General features: G+C 47.8%; 1 protein-coding gene and 1 long non-coding RNA gene across 2 annotated transcripts in view; one reads left to right on the top strand and one right to left on the bottom strand.

The window, feature by feature from the left end:
• The first annotated feature begins 978 nt into the window (after window positions 1-978).
• Window positions 979-8,683, top strand: LOC146545123 (uncharacterized). The gene is made up of 3 exons (XR_014881707.1): window positions 979-1,141; window positions 1,519-1,605; window positions 2,343-8,683. It is a non-coding gene; the product is annotated as an uncharacterized LOC146545123 (long non-coding RNA).
• A 935-nt stretch (window positions 8,684-9,618) lies between these two features.
• Window positions 9,619-23,506, bottom strand: part of BLK (BLK proto-oncogene, Src family tyrosine kinase) — a 34,488-nt gene continuing 20,600 nt past the window's right edge. The window contains exons 4-13 of the mRNA XM_085218322.1: window positions 21,781-21,874; window positions 20,742-20,840; window positions 19,929-20,032; window positions 16,501-16,650; window positions 15,897-16,049; window positions 15,307-15,486; window positions 14,686-14,762; window positions 11,497-11,647; window positions 10,603-10,734; window positions 9,619-10,175 (exon numbers count right to left, since the gene is read on the bottom strand). Of these exons, the coding sequence (XP_085074448.1) occupies window positions 9,967-10,175; window positions 10,603-10,734; window positions 11,497-11,647; window positions 14,686-14,762; window positions 15,307-15,486; window positions 15,897-16,049; window positions 16,501-16,650; window positions 19,929-20,032; window positions 20,742-20,840; window positions 21,781-21,874 (1,349 nt within the window). The 3' untranslated portion in view covers window positions 9,619-9,966. The remainder of the gene's footprint in view (window positions 10,176-10,602; window positions 10,735-11,496; window positions 11,648-14,685; window positions 14,763-15,306; window positions 15,487-15,896; window positions 16,050-16,500; window positions 16,651-19,928; window positions 20,033-20,741; window positions 20,841-21,780; window positions 21,875-23,506) is intronic.

Genomic DNA, 23,506 nt, shown 5'->3' with positions numbered 1-23,506 from the left:
AACTGACCTGAACTCACAAAGACCGGATCTGCCAAGAAACTGCATTTTTCAGTAAATTAATGATTGTCATGAAAAATTTCAGCGAGCTCAGACAAAGCCCAGAGCAGTTTTGAAGAGATAAAGTTAAAATGGTGCAAAAGTCTTCCCAGACAAGGCTTTATGGCGAGTTCCTTAAAGGAATGCGTGTACCCAACTCCCTCTCAGATCGTGGAGAGTGAGCACTTAATTTCTGGATGGCATTTCGTGCCTGGATGGTGACGACAGCTTCTGACAGCAGAAGAGACCGAAGCAGTGACCACAGACAGCAGAAATCCCCTTCCAATGGCTTGCACACTTTTCCTCATGGTGCACCAGCCAATGTTAGGGGATCTGTCCCACAGCGTTTGGCCTTTCTCCCTGGGAGCAGATTTCTGCACGTGGCAGCTTGCTTTAGCTATAAAATGCACATTTTGCTGAAAAATCCCAGCAACCAGCTCTTCTCTTTGACCTTGCTTCATTTTCAAAGCAAAGAACAGCCCCAGCATCCTCCCTCATCCTCCCTTCTATTTCCCTCTTGGCAAAACAGAAGCACATATATTTTTCCTAGGATGCTGGTATCTCTGCCCAGAACATGCCACGGTGTTATTTTTAACTCTATTTTCTCTTCCTCGTTTTTCTTCATGGAAGAGCTTTGAAAATCCTTCTTTTTTTTCCATCTGCATCCACATCTGCTTTGCCCTTTCCTTCCCTTCCTCACTGTTTGATAAAAATCCCTGGTCTGATTCCAGCAAGCTGCCAAATGCACGGAGTTGGGCAGAAATACCTTGGCCCATTAAATCACCATTTTTAAATAGCTTGAGCAGCGAATGTCAGCTCTCCCTGCCAAACAATTCCTTGCCTACCCATATCTGTCCAACCGTGCCACAGCCAACCTCCCTGCTGTTGTCACTCTTGTTCTTGACTTGTGCTGAGAAAAAGCAGCTCCAAAGCCAGCCAGATATGTAGATGTCCCCTGCAACAACAGGAGGAGGTGCAAGGGAATAGAGAGATGCCAGGGGAGGTTCAGGTTGGGTATTAGGAAAAACTTCTCCCAAAGAAGGAGTGTGGCACAGACTGCACTGGTGGGGTCACCAGCCCTGGAGGAGTTCAATGTGGAGATGTGGTCAGTGGGCATGGCGGGGGTGGGCTGGTGTTGGGCTTGGGGATCTTAGAGGTCTTTTCCAACCTGAATGATTCCATGATTCTGTGATTCATGATTGCTGGGCAGGTTGGATATTATTTCATCAACATGCTGAGTGTGGGCTGTGTGCCATGTTCAGGGTCTTATTAGGGGACGGACTGTTTATTTGTGGCGTGCCTGGGGGCTCCTCTCCTCCCGGTTGGACTGGATGACCTTAGAGAGCTTTTCCAACTTTAATGATTCTCTGAGGTCTCAGTTTCCTCACCCCCACAACTGCGGACAACTCACAGTAAGGCAGCTCTGCCACGATGAGTCTTCAACTAATTTCCTCTTTCCATATCTCTCTACTATGGAGACAGAAGGGAAGAACGTGGCTTTAATTCTCCAGCCTCCATTGGAAATTAGATCTGAGTGAGCTACAGCCAGAACACTGCGTGGGGAAACAGGTAATTAGTGCCACAAACCAGGGGGAATCCTTTCCACCAGAAGACACAGGGGCTCGGATCACAGCGGGTTCGTAGTCTGTACGGAAACAAAGTGGGTGCTTATTTGGACAGCAAGAAAATCCAGTGTTATACCAGTAAGACCATGCTTTGTAAGGCATACAATGCCTTATGTATGAAGGGAGTAGACGAACGGTGTCTAGAAAAAATACACCACAGAGCTGCTAATCTCGATGCTGGCACCTTCCTCGGACACAACTGCTCCATGGAAGCTGGTAGCTGGGACAGGCGGCTCCAGCCCGTAGCATCCACCCCCCAGCCCCCCAGCAGCCCTCCGGTCTGAACGCACAGCACTGTCCTTCCCACTGCCAGCCAGAAGCCAAGGTCCCCGAGGCAGGAGGGCCTGACGCAGGCATCCCCCCCTTATGCCTGGGTACAGAACATTCCCGTGGGGGGGTCTGGGTGCAGATGCGTGCCCTCCTGTTACCTTGAGCGCCGGGGAACGGCTCCGGAGAGAGCGGGGGATACGCTCGGCTTGTTTTGCAGTCCTCCTCCGGGCAGGGGAGGAGGAGGAGAGGGGACGCCAACAAGGATTGCATGGGAGACTGCGTTGGAAAGGGGAGGCACAGCTGGGCTCTGTCCTGTGGCCTTCACCTCGCCGCTTTGCTGGGGGAAAAGGAAAGGGGAGGACTTGGCTGGGGAGCGCTTTGATTTCTCCTTCAGACTTTGTTCTTTCCCAGGTGGAGGAGAATGGGAACACAGCACTCTCTCCAGCAAATCGAGCATTCTCTGGTCTCAAATACACGCGGGTCAGAATGAGTTGAATCCGTCCTATTAAGCTCTCTTCATCTTCAGAAAGGAGTGGGCTACATTTGAACTGACTGCGTGGAGATGATCACCCCCAGATCATGCCTGGGACTCACCTGGGTCAGTGTTAGTAGAGCCAGACCCGTGCCAGCCTCAGCACAATGGTCAACTTGGAGATAATGTCTCAGAGTATTTTCTGTGTGTTTCAGCATGAGATAACACAGTGGAATGAGCTGCAATGTGGTGGTCCTCTTTCCCTCTGTCCATCTTTGTGAGCTCTCCCTGCTTCAGAAGGGACAGTGGTCGGGCCGTCCCTGTGCTGAGCAATCCTGACACCCAGTCCTGCACCCAAGGGGCACAAGGCTGTGAGAAACTCCCTGAATGGAACACAGCCCATTTCCAGTGCTCAGATCTTCCATACCTGTGCACACTGAGCTCAGACTGGGATGCAGGCAGCGTGATTTGCCCATTAGCCTGAGTTACTTCTGCCTCAACAGATAGCTCCAGGTTTGCAGGTCACTCCTTGGGACTGGGGTAGTGCAGGTACAACGTGAAGGATTTAAAGTATCCCACTTTTTCAGATCAAATACTTAGGAAAGAAACTGTGTCAATGCAGAAATCAACCTGCTGACTTTCTCTTCCCTTTGGGAGTATGCCTATGGGAGTATGACCTGGGACTTGATTTTTGCTTCATTAGGGTTTCTTTCCACTAATATCCCCTGCAGACAACCCCAAAACTGTCACATTTCCTGAAAGATGGAGAGATCTCCCCTTTTCTGGGCTCTTTACCACACATGCAAGGCTGTGCATATAGGGCAGACATGTACACATCAATGCTCCCACCCCTTCAGCTCGCATTGACTCCCCAACCCACCATAGCTGAGCTGCTCTTAGTGATTTCAGCTCCAAGCATGCATCTCTCTCAGGCTTCTAATGCTGTGTGAGTGAGAAGAGGGATGCAAGATTGGGGGGAAGGGTGTAAATTGCTCACTGAGGATGCTATCACATCAAGCTCAGTGTTTACAAGCTGCTGCCAGGTTATTGAAGATCAGAGAGTTGCTGGCTCTAAACACAGCTACTCCTGGAGTGCAGCATGTCGAAGCTGGTTGATACATGTCCAATCACTGCCCTTGGGTTGACCTTTCAGACCCCAGAGTTATCAGAGGGAAGCGACCATGCGGTGGGGCTGGAGGACCACCTATGGTGCGATGTGAGCTGTGCAGCGATCTTGTCCAGCTCAGGGAGACAGGATCTGGAGATACAGTCAGCACAGGCCCACAGAGATCCAGGGATGGGGACCTATATGAGCACTTAAACACCTGGGAAAAATGGTTCTCAGCCTATAGGTGACAGAGGTGCTTTGTCCCAGTCTGTCCAGTGGGCTGAGTAACCCCCTCTGCAGTGCTGGCCTGTAGATTGTGGTGACTCAGTTCACCAGATGAAAGATAACATTGGTGACTTCCAGCAAAACTGGGTTTAGTTGGTTTATCTATACCAGTCAACTTAGTACAGCTGGCAACTGGATCTTCCACGCTATTGAATTGTTTGCACACTCCCATCATCAGCTTGGCCCAAGTCAACAAGCTCTGATCTGAACAATCCTTGGGAATGAGTCTGGAGACAACACACATCAGGCACCATTGCCAAAACGTATTTTGGATATGTCCATTCTGTTCTTGAGGCTGAGAGTTTTTAATAGTACAGACACGACCAAACCAGACCAGCTGGCCTCAGGGTCAGAGGACGAGCCCAGCACTTTTTCTGTTTACCAGCAGGGCCATAATGAGTGTGCTCAAAAGTTCAACGTACAGAAGAGTCATCACCACTCAGAACAACCTGAATGGGGTTAGTCCTGCAGAGGGGAGGCCATGAAGGTCTTTGGTTGACAATGGCGAGGGTAGAGGTCATTAGATGAAATTTGCAAAGGCAAATTTCTGGCGGAGCTGGAAGGTTGGATCATACGTGATGAGTAGCAAGCTCCAATTTCCAATGTAGAAAGGCTTGTTGTGGTGCTCATATCGGACCTCCTGGATAGCACAGGCCAGTTGTTCTGCAGGATAGGTCTGGAGAAGAAAATGTGGGGCAAAGGCTCTCACACTTCCCTCTTCAGAGCAGCTGAACATCCCTCAGTTTGCAAGATCACATGCCCCAAAATTTACCCCAATGTCTTGGAGCTACTCTATGTTCTGCCTTTCTTCTTTGCAAGGGCACAGCAGGGTGGATATGTTCCCTCAGCTCCCATTTCCAGGCAAACAAGGCCACATGAGCCGACCCACATCTATGTGCACCAACCCTTCCTCAAAGAATGACTCTCCGCAATGCATTTGTTATTTGCCTCACTCTGACTTCACTGCTACTTGGGAACCACAGCCCACCTCCTTGTTACTGCCTGCTGGCCCTTTGTGGAGATGTGTCATCACAGTGCCTAAATCCAGAAGCAGTAAAAGCTCAGACTCTCCTGCATGGCAACTCCTGCAGGCTGAACTTCAGCTTCCATGGCATTTGCCAGGGACTGTATTCATGCCACAGTCTTTCCCTCAGAAAGGAAATCCATGGGCTCTCTCTTCTCCATTGACCATTTCCTTGAACGTCACAGTAAGCTCAGCACATCTCCACCTTTCTGGCAAGGCACACCACACCTGCATGACCAGAAGCCAGGCAGTGTGGGTAGGGTTCAGCTGTGCTACCAGAAGGACAAGGGCTGGGAGGGATGGTGTCCCCAGAGCCCTGCTGTCCAGACTCAGTTGATGGTGCTCTGCTCATTCAGAGCAGTTCTTCCCAGCCTTTTATTAATCACAGAGACATCTCTTATTTTTGAAGAGTCTCCTCTTAAGCACTGCTGTCACAGAAATTTTCATTTACAGCTGCCCAATGCAAAAGTGAACCCACCGTGCTCATTCATTTCTCCTGACTAAGGGCACGTGATTTCCTAGAATCACAGAGTCATTAAGGTTGGAGAAGACCTCGAATACCATCCAGTCCAACCAGCCAGTATTTCCCACTAAACCATGATCCTAACTGCCCTAAGTGCCATCGCTCTGTTGCCCACATCAACTACCAGTGGCTCATGCATTGACATTTGAGTTCAAGGCTGAGTTTAACCTGCAAGAGATGCCCTAGCTTGTACAATAGGGAAACAAAGATGGTCTACTTCCCCGGGACCAGATTTTATTTCAAGAAGGACAAGAAACCTGATGGTTCCTGCTGCAAGGGCAGATGTTTCCTTGGGCTGAGTAGCAAGGTAGGATCAAAGTCATGACTCCATTTACCAGCCAAGCCCTTTGCTGGCAGACCGAGCATCACACACCTGAGCATCCCCAACCCAGGGCAGAGGTCTGACCGCCCCACTGCCCATGGCTGCCTTTCTGCTATCTCCACCCTGTGGCTTCAGCCTGCTCTGGAAAATATATAAATAAATGAAGAGAAAAGAAAGATAAGGAGACCAGGAAGAGGGATCAGGTGAGGACGAGTTAAATATAGATTTGAAAGGCTGAGGGAACTCTCTTGCTATCACAGAGACAATTAGGATGAGTGAAATGCCTGGCTTGGGTACAAGTGGGGTGAGAACTAGCATGCAGAAGATGGTGGTGGGAACCAGAGGATGCTCCAGGAACACCCATCTTCCTCCTGCTTTGCTCTGGAGCACGGTCTTATGGCTGAGAGGTAGGCCGTGACTCCTTATGAGCAAAAGCAGGCTGGATGGGAAGCTGGATGCCCTGGTGCCAGCTCCCAACACCACGAGCTCATCCTCAGGCTCGTGCTGGAGCAGGCTGTGGGAAGTTGGCTGGCCCTTCTCGCCTATGCTGAACAAGCTGCTAATTTTAACTGGGAGTCACCTTGAGCTGATTGTTTGGAAGGAAACTTTGGAGAAGGGACATCTGGCAGCACCCTTGGTGGGTCTCAGCAAAGCCTATCTCCAGGGCTGGGTGAGTGTGGATGCCACGAGAAGAACAGAGAAAGGGTGCGGGAAGAGTTCTGGGAGAAAAGAATAAGGAAATTGGCGACGTAGGGTCCTGAGTGTAAAGAAGAGTGCTTCCCCAGGACCTTTTCCTGATGTTCTTCCTCACTGAGGCTGTTTCTGGGTGTTTGTGGAGCTGGAGAAGCCTTTCCTTGGGCAGATTTTTGGGGGATTCGGCCTCTGCTTTGCATCAGTACCACATTTCTACTCTCACCTAAACGGCCTGGCAATGCCACATGGCCTCCCCTCTCCTTTGCTTAGAGAGTGCTCAGGGATGGCCACCCACATCTTTCAGACCCAGCCCTGAGCATCACCAGTCCTGGGGGATGCTCTGAACCGAGTCTCTTGGGGAAGCAAGCCAGATGAGGTCCTTGGGCTGTGAGCACCGGGCTTACAGCTGAGTGGGCCCTCCTGGAAATTAAAAGGGTAAATATTCCTGTTAGTGGAGCAGTACAGAGACCAAGGCACAGCCTAGCAAAGCATTGATGCCCTTGCTTGCTCTGCATTGCTTACTGGGAGATATTTGCTCCATCCTGAGTAGGTGGAGGTAAAACAGAGTGAGGTGAGGGTTCCCCGCCATCTCCCTTTTTGGCGACCCTGCCTCTGATCACCTGCAAAGCTTGGATCCTCAGGGTACTGCTCCTTTGTCACCTTGGGAGAGGTCCTTCTTTCCCTCATCTTCCTTCTCCCTCCTCTTCTTGTTCATTTCTGCTAACCTCATTTCTGTCCTGCTCTGCCAAACCTCCGTGGCAGGGGGTTTGAAACTAGATGATCTTTAGGTCCTTTTTAACCCATGCCATTCTATGATTCTGTGATTCTAACTCAGCTTCCTAAAGACTTTTGGGAAAGACTACAGTGTATGCTGCACTTAATCTTTCATCAGACATCAGAAAATCCACTGTGTTGTGAATGCCTGGGTTATGGGAAAGGCCTCATCTGGAGCTTGCAGCTTATTAGACATCAGGGAAGCCACCTGATTCCATATGTTCTATGCAGCTCTGCCCTCCCACTGGCTCTCCTTTGCTGTCTCTCTTTCTCCCACCTCTTCCCTTTGGGCACCTGCTGATTTTTCCATGTCTTTCTCAGCCCTGGCCCAGGCTCCAAGTTTCCAGATGCACTTTCCACTTTGCTAACCTGTCCCAGTACACAGCTGTCACCTGGAGAAGGTGCTACACTTTGGCCAGGGGAATATTTCCACATTTACAAGGTGGACAACTCAAAAACACCACAAACTTTCCATCCAGAGCCTCCAACCACTTATAGACAGGGAGTTAATGAACAACTCCACGCCAATACAAGAGCATTAGCTGCACAGGTGGAATTTTTAGGTCAAGGATGTGGATGAAGTGATGGGACCAAGACCATGTAGGGTAGAAATAGCACAGACAGATAATGGAGGTCTGAGTCTTTCTGTACGAGGAATGGAAAGGCCATTTCAAGGGTCTTCACAAAGACTGCTTGGCACGTGGGGAAGAAATGAAAGGACCCTTCTGGTTGTCTTGTGAAGTATATATCATTAAGTATTGTCCGGGCCATTCAGTGAGCTCGTATTCTGTCTAAGGCAAGGATTACCTCTTATCTTGTAAAACACCTTGCAGAACCCGATACCTGCACAAAATAAACAGCATGCTCTCGCTAGGAAGCTTCACTGCCTCCTCATAAGTGAGCTGTTTGGGTAGCAAAGGATCACAGAGTGTGAGATTCCCAATCACTTGCACCCCTTTGCTGCCCATGGGGCTCAAGGTCTCTCTCAGGGCTATGGAGACACCCAAGCCCCATTTGCCTTCAGGAAGGAAGCATTTCAAGTTGTTTCTTCCCCCAGCTCTTTGTGGCAGAAGCACCTGGAACTGTGAAGCCAGGTGAGTGTCTGCCCCTTCCATTTGTCACAGGTGTGGCAGGGAACAAATTCAACACATGAATAATAGAGGCCACGATGTCCAGAGGAAGTGCAACTTTCTGCTTCTACTTTGTTATGTTCACCCTGGGCTTGGCCACGTGTTGTTGTTGGCCATAAAAATACCCAGTTCCTTTCTAAATTGAGCTACAATACTTGACTCTTTGGCCTTGGGTGATAATGAAATGCACAAGTGTTTAGCAGATACCCTGGAACTCTCCTTCCCTGTTTGTTCCAGCATAAAAGATCCACAGGAGCCGTTTCTATTTCAGCTGTATTTATTTGCAGCATGCCTTATCATTAATAAAAACAAGTGGACCAAGCCTGTTTAATCCCAAGTTAGCTCTAGGATCTGCTCATACAGGGCTCAGGAGGCCCAGCAGCAAGGCTGTGAAGATGGAGATGGTGGGATGTGGTTTGCTGGACCGGTCAGTGTAACCATAGTTGTCTGCTCCCTGTAATGCTGATTTGGAGGGTTACTTCTGATATCTTAGCAAAACTGCATCTTCCTCCATGAGAGGCAAAGCTGCCCGTGGTTCTGCTGTGAAAGGCAGTGGCAGAGCATGTAAAGATAAAGAAACAGCTGAGACACCAGGGGTTGTTTCACCTCCAGGTTTGGACACCTGGGAAGATCCTACAGCCCAACCATCGGTGTCTAATGCTCCTTTCTGCACTCTGTGCTTTTCATCCAGCTGCAGTTGCAGTGGTAGAGGGGTGTAGGTCTCCCATAGACCCCCTAACCATCAGTCCTGAGGCAGGATGTGGAGACGTCCAATACCACAAATCACCGGTGAGGTAACAAGAGCTTTGCAAAGCAGGAAGAGTGAGGGAGGATACTATTCTATTCTATTATTTTTATTTTATTTTGTTCCATTTTGTTTTATTGTGGACATTTCTGTACCATTCTTTCCCCCTCCCCGCTGTGCTCGGAGCCCTCAGATTCACGGGGAAGTGGAGACATCTGGTGGCCACACCACGAACCTCTCCTCTTCTCCTCCTCGGGCTGGGAGGATGAATCGGAATCATCGAGGTTGGAAAGATCAATCAGATCACCCAAACCAACCATCAACCAATGCCTGTGCCTACTCTAGACCGTGTCCCTCAGTGCTACATCCATCCTTTTCTGGAACTCCCCCAGGGACGGTGACCCCACCACCTCCCTGGCCCACTACATCACCACTCTTTTGGAGAAGAAATGTTTCATAACGTCCAACCTGACCCTCCCCTGGCCATCGCCTCTCATCCTATTGCTGTTACCTGGGAGCAGAGCACAACCTCCTCTCAGGGAGCTGGGAAATGGGAATGGGAAATGCAGGAGCACGCTGCCATCCTGACGGAGGAATAAAATAATGGAAAATGGTCTCTCCGGTTCTTTATTAAGGATTCAGGGTTGGCACCTCAGGCAGGGATGACTCCAGAGCTCGGAAGCCTGATGAGGGCCCAGGAGGTGCAGAGAGGACACCTCCCTGTGGTGTGGAGGGGACAGTGGCATTGCATGCAGCCCCATGCCACCCTCCAGGCAGTGTTCCCCTCTTCCTGGGGGAAGCTGGGGAGCTGTGACACCATCCACTTCCCTCACGTCCTTCCTTTCTCCCCATCCCCCAAATCCATCGTGGCAGCACACAGGAGAAAGGGAGATCCTGACAAGAGCCATCACCAACCTGTGCAGGATGGTGGCTTTCCTCTGTCCCCAGGTGCCGGTGGCTTATGGCTGAGGCTCTGCCTCATACTGCTTCTCTGTGGCCGTGTAAAAGTCCTCAAGGACAGACTGCAGGTACTCAAAAGTCGGGCGCTCCTCGGGTTTGTTTCGCCAGCATCTCAGGATGATGCTGTAGAGCTCAGCTGGACACAGATCCGGGCAGGGCATACGGTAACCCTGCTCCAGGTTGCGAATCACCTCAGGGTTGGTCATCCCTAGAGAAGAAGACAGCCCAGCATGGGTTATTCAGCACTGTGGGGATGCGGGGACAAGGGAAGACCCGATGCTGGGCTACATTTGAGCATCACCCCCGTCTGCAGTCCCTCATCCATCCAATCACCCCACCCCCAACTCCTTTCTGCATGCTTTGGCTGGATTGGAAGTACCCATCTGCACTGTCTGCAGGCATAAAGCACCTGAAGCCCTCATTAGATGCTTTGAAGCCATCCCTAGATTCCTTGAAGCCCTCAGTAGATGCTTTGAAGACACCACTAGGTTCTTTAAAGGCACCAGTAGATACTTTAAAGCCATCACTAGATGCACTGAAGCCATCAGTACATGCTCTGAAGCAATCAATAGATGCTTTGAAGCCATCACTAAATCGTTTGAAGCTGATGTATGCTCATCCCCTACTCACCATACCTGGATAAGGGATCCTGCCGTAGGTTATGATTTCAGTTAAGAGGATCCCAAAAGACCACACGTCAGACTTGATGGTGAAAACTCCAAAGTTAATGGCTTCTGGTGCCGTCCATTTGATCGGGAATTTGGCTCCTGCTCAGTGGAAGCAAAGGGGAATAAGGATGTGAAAGTGCCCATGGGCATGGCAAGGCATGAGCCCTGGGTTTTGCATGCTGTTGCCTGCACTGGGGAGCTGCAGTGTGACTTACTGAAGGTTATGAAGATGCAGCCAGAGGAAGGTAATAGTTGCTTTCATTAAAAGGTTATTTCTACCTGACAACAGTTTGCATCAATTTGGTCTTTCCCCAGTAGAATCAAAGCTGTTCCAGCTTTAATGATTTTCTGACCTGTCTGTGGTCAGAAATACACACACGTCCTGATGCACAGGGACCTGATTTGCTCTGGGTTTTGCTTGCTTGGGACATCTGTCAGCTTCCCTGTGTCCAGGTTCATGGCTCCCCTCTGCAGTCCTGCGGTGCAGTGACCAAATTACATTGCCATTTCCTCCCCTTTGGGCTGACTCACTGTTCACATGCAGGTACAGGCAGCAGGCTTCATTAGTGGAGATCAGAATGCAACCTGAGATTCAGCAGCACTCCTCCAAACAGTACCCAAAGGCCTTTTTCCCCATTTCCACCTGCAAACCTCATTTGTTTATTTATGTTCCCAAGTGCTGCTGCCTCTCCTGGGAGTCTGGTGCTTTCTGTGCCTGCTGCCTGGGTAATACAAGGGCAGAAATGGGGACTCTGGTCCCAGCCCAGCCTTTGGATGCCCCGTGTCTTGGCATGTCTACAAGGTAAGAGGGCTGGAGGTAAGGGAAATTAGAGAGTGAGGCAATGCAGGAATGACACCCACCTTCTTGTGCCAAGTATTCATCCTCGATGATCCTGGCCAAGCCAAAATCAGCAATTTTGCAGCAGAGTGTCTCTGAGACAAGGATGTTGGCAGCTCTCAAGTCACGGTGGATGGAGTTCATTCTCTCAATGTATGCCATTCCCTCTGCCACCTAGGGAAGGAGAATAGAGCCCATCTTCAGCTGTCACCTTCCCACGGACCACTTCTTAGCATGGCTGCATCTCGCCCACCTTTATAGACGCACAACTTGTATGTAGGGTTGCCCAAATGCCTCCATGTGCATGGGATTACATTCTTGGATGGATGGATGGATGGATGGATGGATGGATGGATGGATGGATGGATGGATGGATGGATAAGTGGATGATCAGATAGATCCATAGACAGGTAGATAAACAGGTAGACAGAAACATCTGCACACACACAGATGTTACCCACATATCTATGCATATGTGCAGCTCTACCAGCATTCAGCCAGTCTCTCAAAGCTTTGAACAGCCAAGTCAAGCAGAGCAGAAGCATCACTCTCTGTTTTGCTCAGAAGCTGTGGCTGTGACTCGTGTCTGTAGTGAGCTGCAGAAAGTTGAATCTGATCTGAAGCCATCACATCACTGGATTCCCAATTTCTGCCACAAGACTATCCCTTCTAGTTGGGATTTTAATCATCAATACTACAGATTAAATAACTGAATTGAAAAAGAAGAATTAAAAAAACAAACAAACAAAAAAAAAACACCACACTCAGAGAGCTTGTCTGTCTCTCAGTCACAGTACTAAAGTCCAGATCCAGGAGAATCAAAGGCTCTTCAGCAACCTCCTCTGCTCTCCTAAGCAGATCTGCTTTAGAGTGGGTTGCAGATCATTGGAGAGTCTTCTAAAATACACGTTATTATACATGTCATATTATATAATATATTATTATATGTTAATAATATGTTATTATAATACAATAGATGAGACTCATGTTTTCATCCCTTGGATTGGACCCAGAATAGGAATCAAGGACACAATGTAGCTGCCCTCAGATTTCTATGGGATGCAATAGAGCAGAAAACCCAGATACGCATTGTAATATGTCTGACATACAGGGTATGTCCCGATGCAGATCCCTTGTCCTGAGAACAAATTGCCTTCTTCAGTCACTTCCATACTTTGTGAGGTTCTTGCACCTGAGGTCGTCCTTCAGTGTTTAGCTCATTGGAGCAGCCCTGGGGACATATCTGGTGTGTGATGAACCCCTATAAATGAGGGCAGTGATCTTTTACCGCTGAGTGCTGGGTGGTGTGGTATGTGGGATTCCAAAACTACTGTATCAGCCAACTCCAGATTTGGGCCAGGCGTTTTTCAGGATGAATGGATGCACGCAGCACTGCTAATAATGGTTAGCACCTATTAAAGCTTTTAAACGCCTGTGGGTGATGGCAGAGCAATTTTCCACCCCATACAGATTCACATCAGCATCTCAACTTACATGTGGTTTCAAACAGGATACTAACACATACTTTCCAATGCTGCGTTTCTAACTTGTATCAGAACCCTTTCTGTGCATGTGCTGCCTTCTGTAGTGGAAAATGGAAGAATTGATGTCATTTCCTCTTCTGACCTAATGAGATAGGACCCAGTGATAGGCTCGTTCTGGCCCAGAGATCTTTCGAGCTTTCATTCTGAAGAGTGACCACAGGATCAAGTGCATCAGCCCAGTACTTTCTAATTTTAGCCCCAACGGATGCTAGTGGATCCAAAATTACGTTTGATGGGGCTGGATGCCTGTTGGGTCATCCCAATACCACAGACAGTCGTAGATAGCAAAATATCTCAAGAGACTGCCTTCTTCCTCCTCCTCGTCATCTCAGAGATACTGAGTGTCTGAAGCCAGCCGAGGAGGGAAGGGGATGATGAAATCTTTGAATTGACACCCACAGCATGAAGGATGAGCAGAATCCTTCTCATGCACTTCAGGCGGCTCTTGTGGGGCATCGCATTGCTCAGATGTGTGGGTTTTTGTCCTGGAAGCCAGGGGCAGTTCAGGATCCTGCAAAGAGTATGGAGGGATTCCCAGAAAGGTGCTTCCAGGTGCCCACGGAGAGGGGACATCCACATGCACTTGCTGAACCCCAGTGTCAGTGCCAACTATATGGGGACTCTTCAGCCTTCTCCACTGCAGTGAACGGGTTTCTGGGCAGCTCAGACCACCAGGTGACATTCAGGGCTCAAACCCTGAGCTCAGAGAGATGTTTAGGTGCTCAACTCTGGAAGCTGCACTGGAAAAGGTCTCTCTCAAGGTCTCCTGCAAACTCTGTGCTGTCAGACCTATACAACCCTGGTGCTGGTTGTATAGGTGCTGGCTGAATCCAGCAATTCTCTATCATTCTACACGTTCAGTATTGCTCTCCTCTTCCACAGAAATTCATTGAGCCATGTTCTGAGGTGTAAATCTCCTCTTAAATCCAATGGTTATCTGATAGCAATGGATTTGGATCATTATGCTTATTGTCAGATGTTTGAAACAAACCACAGGCAATATATTTCAAGAGATCAAATAAAAGAATGAAAAAAGGAAAGGAGACAAGTGGGGAAGGGAAAAGTGAATGAGAGAAGGAAGGAAGAAATTGAGGGAAAAATACTAAATAAGGGGGTTGCAGATGGGTTAAAACGACAAAACTTAAAAGAACAAAACCCTACAAAGGCAAAAAGTAGTTCTCATAAGGAATGGTATTGGCAGTTTTGCGGGGCAGAACATCTTTTATGCCCCATCATCAGGAGGGAAGAATTGAGGAAAACCAGCACATCTCTACAGTGAAACTCTCTTTGTTGAGTTTTCTTTTCCTTTTTGTCATAAGAGAAAAAAACCTTCTTCCTGCTCAGTAAGCCATAAAAATAAAACAAACCAAAAACAAACAGGTAAAACTATAACAATAAAAAATAAGCAAAAAAAAAAAAAAAAGAAAAAAGAAGAAGAAGTCCTCTAGCATTGCATTAAGTTCCTCTGAGGCTGCCCAAAGGCCAGCAGAGCATTGCTGATGTGACATGCACATTAAGATGAGGGCTGAGAGAGGAACCCTCTGACAGCATACCAGGAGGTGCTGTTTTCCTCTGTGACACTTGATTCTGGCACAGACTTACTTTGAACTTGCAAGGGACAAAAAGAAATGATGGCCTCCAGTTCATTACCAATGGCTGATCACTAACCTGAGCAGACATATCAATGAGTTTGGGGAGATTCAGTTGGCTTCCTTCCTCTGACTTCAAATAATCCAGCAAGCACCCTGCAAAAGAGAAGAGACTGCGGTGAATCTTCTGAATATGTCTGTGCATTTGCTTTCTCTGGTGCTTCTCTGAACAGGCAACAAATCTGTCCACATCCTGGAGAGAATCCAAGGGAAGGCAGTGGGTGTCCCCCGCAGCACCTTCTGAAAGTGTTCTGAAAAGCAGCCAAGTTCTTCCCTGCACACACCTCTGTAAAGTGCTGGACATTCTTCACTCAATGCCTCATGGTCAAGAGGGGCAAAAAAACAATTTCACCACGAGGAGAACAAACTTCTGCACTTCCAGTAGGAATGGGGGAGATCAGAGCTTGAGATAATCTTCAAATGGAGTGCCACCATTTTGTGAAGTGGCTTATGAAATATGTGACCATGTATTTAATCACTCAGAGAATCCCTTCGTTTTCCAGAAACAGGCTCCTAGGTCACTTATTGCTTTTCTTGTCAGTTTGGTACAATGTCCACCCATTACACATGGGAGTACCAGTCAGCTCATTGACCTGATTTTGCAAGAAACTCAACAAAAGCATTTGGTAAGGCTCCTTACCATTGGCCATGTACTCTGTCACGATGTAAATTGGCTGCTTTGTGACTACAGCATAGAGCCGGACCAGCTTATTATGCTGGAGCTTCTTCATCAAGTTTGCTTCTGCCAAGAAAGCGTTGGGATCCATGCTGCCCTCCTTCATGGTCTTCACAGCCACCTTGAAGTTGTTCTTGTAGTAGCCTGCAGGGAGATAACGATGCACTGAGGAATTCTGGCCTCTCTGCAGGCTCTGTTGGGCCACGTAAGAAGGAGAAGAGCATGTGGAGCAGGGAGCAGAAAACCACAGTAATAGCTTTCAACCTCCCAGCAAAAGGGAGTGGTAATCTCAGACCAGTAGGCTCTGAGCAACCAGCAGGTATAGGAGGAGATTGGAGAGGCACATCAGTCACATCTACCCTATGAAGCCCATGCAAGTACAACCTGTCTGGTCCTTCCCAGGAGAACAGCATCTACTGCAGCAGGTGTACCCACTAAGTACCTGTTCATACTTTAGGATCCCTATGCCCAGACCAGTCCTGTCTTGAGGAAAGAGGGTTTTCTGTCTCCTCTGTTTATACATTTCTTCCTTGGAATGGAGTCACTGTACTTACCCATCCACACTTCCCCAAACTGCCCACTGCCAAGCTTCTTCACAAGTTTCAGAGACTCCCGTGGGATCTCCCATTCATCCTGTGCCCAGGGCCTCTGGGGAGCCAGGGATGTGCAGGGAGCTATGAGCCTCTGGCACAGACCATCTCCCCTCTCTGTGTGAGCAAAAACCATAAGACAGTTCAGTGGACAGTTTGACAGCAAACTTTCAGCCCCAGAACTAACCTGCTCCTCCTTGAAGAGGAAAAAGCCAGCTCATGGCACAATTCCATAAGCCCACATTGTTTCAGCCACAGGGATCAGCACAGCCAAAATGGATCCAATGAAAGGAAGAGGCTCAAAAAGAGTCACAAAGGAGAGTATTCTCTTTAGTAAGTCCCAAACCTTCCCTTCAGTTCTCCATTCTCTTGGTGACTTCCCAGTTACAAGGTGGTAGACGGAGCTCAGCCTCACATTGCCCAAGGACAAAAGACAGGGCATGGAAGTCCAGTTTGGAGGAGAGTATCTTACTTATGAGAGTGGATGGAGTAATGGTGGTGGCTAGCAAGTCCACCCTCCCTCTGCCCACCTCCTGCTGGAAATCAGTAGGGAAGGAAAGCAACTTACGGCTGTAATGATGGATTAGCTCTGGCAGGGTGGCAAAAGTCATCCTTGGGGAGATGTAATAACCTCCACCATCTAAGGAGCGGATCCTGTAGTGTTTGATGATGTCCCCATGAGCAGAATCACTGTCTCTCACGGACAAGGAATAGGCACCTGGAGGTCAAGCAAGAGAAAAAACTGTGAGGACAAGCAGCAACTCAGGGACCAGCAACCCTCTCTTTTCTCAGCTGTCTGCAGCAGTAGGCACTTCTCCCTGCCCTTGCTGATTCCTTCTCATCGGGCTCCAAAACTGCTAATTTCCATCTTTCCATCTTTTTTGCGTTTGGATTTTGTGTTGAGGGTCATGGCTTAGTGAGTACTATTGGTGATAGGTGGATGGTTGGACTGGATGATCTTGTAGGTCTTTTCCAACCTTGGTTATTCTGTGATTCTGTGATTCAAGGCATGTGAAGAGGGTGAAGTTTCACCAGAGTTTGACCGGGCCAGTTGAGGATTGGTTGGGTAAGACTTGTCTGTGTGGTGACCAAAGGCCCTGTGGAAACCACACGGTCATCAAAAACACATCTTTTTAGGTCATCATAGTCTTTCCACAGCTTCCCTTTTTCGTCTGAGTTCTCTCAACCATACCACCTTATCCGGACAAAGCAAGTGACTGCAGACCTGCCAGTTTGTAGAAACAACCCATCAGAACAACTAGAATATTGGTTCGTGGGAGAAATAAGGTCAATGTGTCCCTTCTCAGTGTTATCCAAGATCTCCAAGGTCTTTCCCTACAGCCCATGGCCCAATCCCACACTGATCTGTTTTCTCCTTATAATGGGGTTATAATCCAACCCGTGGATTTATATATATATATATATATATATAATTATTTTTTTTTTCTCACAGAAAGAAACCAAAACAACCAGAACAGGGTAAATTTCAATACAGCTTAACATTACTTTTTTTCCCCCTTTGTCTGGATCGTATTTCTGGAGAAAGCTGTTACAAGCCTGCTGGGCTGTTAAGAGTCCAATACATCAACCGGGTTGATAGGCTGTTTTTTTAACATCTGAAAAGGCAAGGCTATATATGTTAAAAAGCATGTATCTGTCATACAGGATCATAAGCAGAAGTGGGGCATTCCATGCTGACTGTGAAACTTTAATCCTCCACATGAGGGGAAAGTTTGCCAGTATGTAATGCTGCCTGGCTGGTGTTTCTCCATCACAACACCACTTCTCACTGCAGTTTCCTGCACTACATCTGGAAACATTCCTTATGCTGATAATTTTTAAAAAGTAACAATAGAAAATAACTTCTGTGGACATTTACTCTATTGCTGTTGATTATGAGCCTCGACAAGCAGGATCTGAGAGAATATATGAGTTTTCCACGAGCAAGCAGCTGCTTTGGGATGAATTCTGTTCCAAACTATGAAATACAGTCACATAATCTTCATGGAAGACCCTCTGGTTTATATGCAGATCAAGGGAACACAAGACTGGAAGCGCACCGCTTGAGCATTATGGAGCCCTGCAGGATGCCCTGCCCTGCATCCTCAACTGTGCAACAAAACATTCCAGCAGAGGGCCAAAGAATGGCTCATTTTTCACAACCCATGTCTTGTTGATTAAAGGCTACAACTACACAACTAAGAGTGTCTTTCCCAGAGAGACATGTATGGTTCTTGTTGGGTGCAGAGAGGTGATGCCATAGGGCTTGTGTCCGCAGTGCTTAGCATAAGTTTGGCTAGAATGCAATATTATTATTGTCATTGTTATTATTATTGCTTCTATTATTGTTGCTGTGGCTGCTGGTTATTTTAATTTCACAGTGACTGAAACAATCCACAGGCCAGGCTACAGCTCAGCAAAGTTGGGCTTATAGGGCATGAATCCAAGAGCAAGTAGCATGCATGGACATGGCTTAGGGCATGTAGGGGTTTCTGCAGAGCAAGGTCTGCAAAAGGAAGGAGCCAAACATGGTGTGAACCCATCTGCAGTGACGAGACACAGCCCTGCAGAAGTGAGAGCAGGAATTAATGACTAACATGTGCGTATGTGTGCCTGGAGACTGCAAACCAGCAGAGATCTATTTGTTAGTATGGTTGCACCCCAAGTGTCTGGTCTCCTGCAGGACCTGCTCTCTAGACCCGACAGACCTTCCAAACCTCCTATATCTTTCAGAGCAGTGATGCGCAGCATGCAGCAATGACAGGGGCTCCAGGCATCCTCCGGGCCAACATATCACCCCCCTACTACCTGACTAATCCTTATCCTGTCATTAGAGCTAATGATTACATTTCACCCAAAGCCAGAGTTTGGTGTGCTGGAGTGAGTGCCATGGAGCTTTCCCTGTCATTCACTGTGGTTGGTTCCTGCTCCCCTGGGAGAAGTGTATAAATGCAAAGCATAAGAGTTGGAAAGCACCTGTTCTCTCTTCTCTCAATGAGAGCAGAACATTTAAAATATTACATGGAGTCATGTGGATGGCAAGAGTCTCATCTTCCCTAGTGATAATTAGGATGGCCAAAAGGGGTTACTGCCGCTCAACCACAAGGACTTTCCTTGTCCTACAGTCCTGCATCACATCCCAGCACAAACCTGGGTTTACATGCAGATAGGTCCACATTCTGTGCTGGATGCCAGCACATGGGAAAAGCACCGAAGGTACAAAGGATTCTGCTTCAGATCATACCAAGGGCTGTTTAGTCCCCTATACATGGGTATCACATACCTGTGAGATGTTATGGGCCTGGCAGGTATGTTGCAAAACTATATTTTATGGAGCATCTGGATGGCTCTGAGATGTCCACGTTTAGGCAACCAGATCAAGCCCCATTGAATCATAGAACCATTCAGGTTGGAAAAGACCTCTAAGGTCATCCAGTCCAACTCCAGCCCAGCCCCACCATGCCCACTAACGAGAACCCTCAGTGCCACATCTCCACAGATATGGAACACCTCCAGGGATGGTGAACCCACCACCTCCCTGTGTTAAGTATTAGTTAACAATAATATCCACTGCCTAAGAGGTGCAGAGATCTTTCCCCAGCGGTGTGTAGAAGAATCACCATTTAAAAAATAATAAAATAAATAAATGAATAAAAGGGAAAAGCAAAACAAGAGAGAAATATTTCCTTAGGGAGAAAAGGCAGAAAAAAAAAATTAAAAAAAGAAAAGCCTCTAAAGCATTGTTTTGGAAAGTCTTTGCTGCTTATCTCTGTTCCTGCATCTCTGCCACGAGCTGTGGTGATAGGAACCACCCTCACCACAGCCTGATCTATATGAGGAGCATCATGAGGACATCTAATGCAGCCCTGCTGAGCCTGGAGAGTGTGGTTCTGTCCCACAGCAAACTCCAACACTGGCACTGCTGAGCCACACAACTCAAGTCTGGAAGGTCCTCCAAGTTGTGCCCATGCCCAGCAGTTGCTCTGTGGATCTCACCTGTGCTGGTCTCACTCTCTCGAACAAGGAAGGAGCCAATTTTGTTACCAGAAGACAACAGTAGCCGTTCAGCATCTTTTCTGCTCAGAGTTTTAAAAAACCACCTGGGAGATAGAAAAGGTAAAACCATTTTGGAAAAGGAAAAGCTCAGAATAAAAAAAAAAGGACATTCTTTCCAGTTGGTTCGTTTTTTTACTATTACACTCTGAAACGGAGGGTTATTTTTATCAGTGAATAGAGTTTCATTTGCTGGAAAGTGGCAGTAATGAGATGTTTTTGGTATATAAACAGCATATTTCTGTCACTTTGGGCTTGCTTCACTGCCTGTTCAAGCAAAGCAGAGAGCAGAGTTTGTTCCAGTGTTGCTATATACAAGCCCAGCCAGAGCAGGGACCTACAGCTCACCTGGCAAACCAGTGAGCCCTGAAAGACCAAGTGTGAAGCAGATACATGGGCTGGAGGTGCTAACTGCTATTAAAACATATCCCTTGGATACAAAGAGCATCTATGCCTTGATCCCATTTCTGCATGCTGAACTCAGTAATGGCTGGCTCTCTCTAAGAGGCAATTGCCAAGGTGGATCCCAAGGGGGATTACTGGGGCTAATCCTCTGTAACAGAATACCATCAGGGAGGATAAAATATGGGGAAAAAAACTCTCCTTCTTCTGCTTTGATACAGAAACCCTATTGGATCAAATCTTTCTTTGCAGGGAAGCCTACATCTGGGCTAAAGCAACAGCTAGCGTCAGGATGCTGTTTTGGGAAGGAAAGTCCTGCATCAACCTTCACCCCTCACCAGTTTATGCACTTACTTTTCTTGTTCCAGGCTGTCTACTAGTGCAACGAAGTTGCTGGGGATATAGCCTTTCTTCCCACTTCTGAGGGATTTAGCCAGCCACCAGTCCCCCTCGCTGCAAAGCAAGAAGAAGCAGCGTCAGTGCCCAGAGGAGGTTTCACAAATGGGTAAGGATTAGAGGACAACACTGTTTATGGGGTTCTGAGCGCTCTTTAGGGGAGATGTTACTCTGTGAGGTCCCTCTCATTCTCCTAGGGTCACCACTTGGTTGAAGGTTGCTGAGAAAAACAGTGTGTGGCCTATCAGTGGCTTCTCCAGTTGACAGCTTCTTTCCATTGATGTAGAGGAAGCATAGACCCAAACCCCTGCTGTATACCAAAAGGGAGACATGGGACATCAAGGTCACCATCACTTGATTTTGTCGCTTGCACAGGGACATGGAGACTCCTCCATTCTGCTCCTACCTTTATCTACCAGCCACCAGCTTTGCCGTCCTACTCAAGCACCAGCCATGACAAAAAGCCATGCCCCTCCAGTGGGACCACCGGTTCCATGCTCCACGTGTCTGTTCTGTCCCTTCTGGAGGCCACCTCATGGGATAGCCAAGGACAGAGCAGCCCTCCAAGGCTAAATGGGAACAAAACTCACTCTTGCCCTTTTATGGGTTGGGTAGATTTACAGCTGGCCTCTTCTCTCGTGAGTTTTAGAAGAAGATGAAATGAAATCATTCATCTCCCTGGCTCAACTCTGTCCTTTCCTCTGACTACGCCCAACCCACATCCTTTGCAAAAGCACAATCAGCACAAAATACGCGATGGGCTACATTAGTGGTGTTACTCATGCAACTTCTGCACCCATCTGAACTGGCAGGGGAGAAGATCCCAGCAGCAGCCAGGCATGGACACAAACTGACCCCAAAGTGCCTGTAACACCAGGAAAGCAGGATAGTGTCACCTTCCACATCTCCAAAGCTCTGGTGGGCGGCAAATTCATGTCTGATCCCAAAGTCCCCACCTCTACCAGCCTGGTTGTGCTCGACTTTAAGCATCCCTTACTTGGAGAGGATCTGAAGTTTCTCCCCCTTGACCAGCTCCAGATCACGGTCACTTGAAGCAGCAAAGTCATACAGTGCAATCACAATGATGTCATCTGCAAGAAAAAGCAGCATATTGAATTCAGCTCTTTACTGGGGGGTGATACACACACTCAGTGGTGCAGTGGGGCACTTCCCTCTTCCCTCCATGATCCCAAAGCCAAGATTTCCCCCAGCCCATCTTTCCTGCCAGCCTCAACCTCTGCTTAGAGCTAACTCTATTTTACCCATGTTTCCTGTGCTTCACTTTTTAAAGCACTCCAGATCCCCACATACACAAAACCCAGCGTGTCCACAAGAAAAAGTTTTTGTGTGGAATAAGAAAAGTCACAAATAATCTGCCAGTGCTTGGCCTCGGTACTATATTGACAGTAAATGAAATCTGCTGTGGCAACATTGCCCAGGGATTTTGACTCAAAAAGAGGAGGCTTTCTCTGGTCTGGAGAAGATACGGAGACATTTCAGTTCCTTCTAGTGGAGCCCATTGCAAGGATCTGACTCTCCTTCCAAACACTCTCAGCTCAGCCCACATCTCTCCGTCCCTCTTACATGCCACTTCTTGCAGATGTGTCACCACGTGTAAGTCATGCTGCTGTCTCCAACTCCAGCATCCACTGCTCATTTTGGCTCAGCTACAATTCCCGTGAGGGCAGTGGTTGCTTCAGCATTTCCTCTCTCCAGACCCCAAAACCAATGCTCTGCGTCTCCCATTTCTCTTGCAACCCACTTGGGCCAAGGCTGTGAGCAGGACTGAGTCTCCATCCCCTATCCTGACACCCTACTTTAACTACATCCGTGTTGGTCAGGCACATCTTTTGGGCACATGAATTTCTGCACTCTGTTGCACACACGCTGCACTGTGCATGGCACTGCATGTGTGCGTGAGGCTGCTCTGTGGGCTGGGGGATCTCCATATGGGAGCAGAGCTGCTACATCTGCATCCCGGGTTGTGCTGGTGCTGCTCGTGGAGAGGCTGTGTGACCTTTAATGTGTGCTTGCAGCTGCTGAAGCAGAAACGAGCAGCTATTTTGGGGCAGAGCAAAACCTACGAAGGTGATCGGCATTCATGCACAAACACAATCAATGAACCAAAACGTGGTAGAAAAAAAAAAAAAGGGGGAAAGAAAAAGGGAAGAGAAAAGGGAAAGAAAAGAGGATAAGGAATAAGCAAAATAACAACAACAAAAAAAAAGTGGGATAAAAAAAACATGGAAAAGGAAAAAGAAAAGAAAAAGAAGAGGAAAAAGAAAAAAAAAGAAAAGAAAAAGAAAAGAAGAAAGGAAAAGAAGAAAGGAAAAGAAGAAAGGAAAAAATAAAAAGAAAAGGAAAAATAAGAGTAAAAATAAAAGGAAAAAGAAAAAAGAAAAAAAGGAAAAAGAAGAGGAAAAAGAAGAAGAAATGAAGAGGAAAAAGAAAAAGAAGAGAAAAAAGAGCAAAACAAAAAAGACGCTTTGCCGTGGAATCCTTTTAGCTTGTAGGCAGCCTAACGAATGCACCAAGAGCCATGGACAGGCTATACATAGCGTTTTTCAAAACAGACTGTCAAGCCACTGTCTCCGTGTGACCTTTTCAAATAATGCCACCAGCAAGAGAGCCAGACTGGCCCTTTGTCATCAGCAGATAAGACGTCTCTGGGGCAGCTCGGGCGCTGGACCCGCTGGCGACTGGCGGGCAATGAGGGATGTGGA

This window comes from Meleagris gallopavo, chromosome 2 (assembly GCF_905368555.1).
Source record: "Meleagris gallopavo chromosome 2, MGAL_WU_HG_1.1, whole genome shotgun sequence".
In the NCBI taxonomy this organism is placed as follows: Eukaryota; Metazoa; Chordata; class Aves; order Galliformes; family Phasianidae; genus Meleagris; species Meleagris gallopavo.
This window is presented reverse-complemented; position numbering and strand designations above follow the sequence as displayed.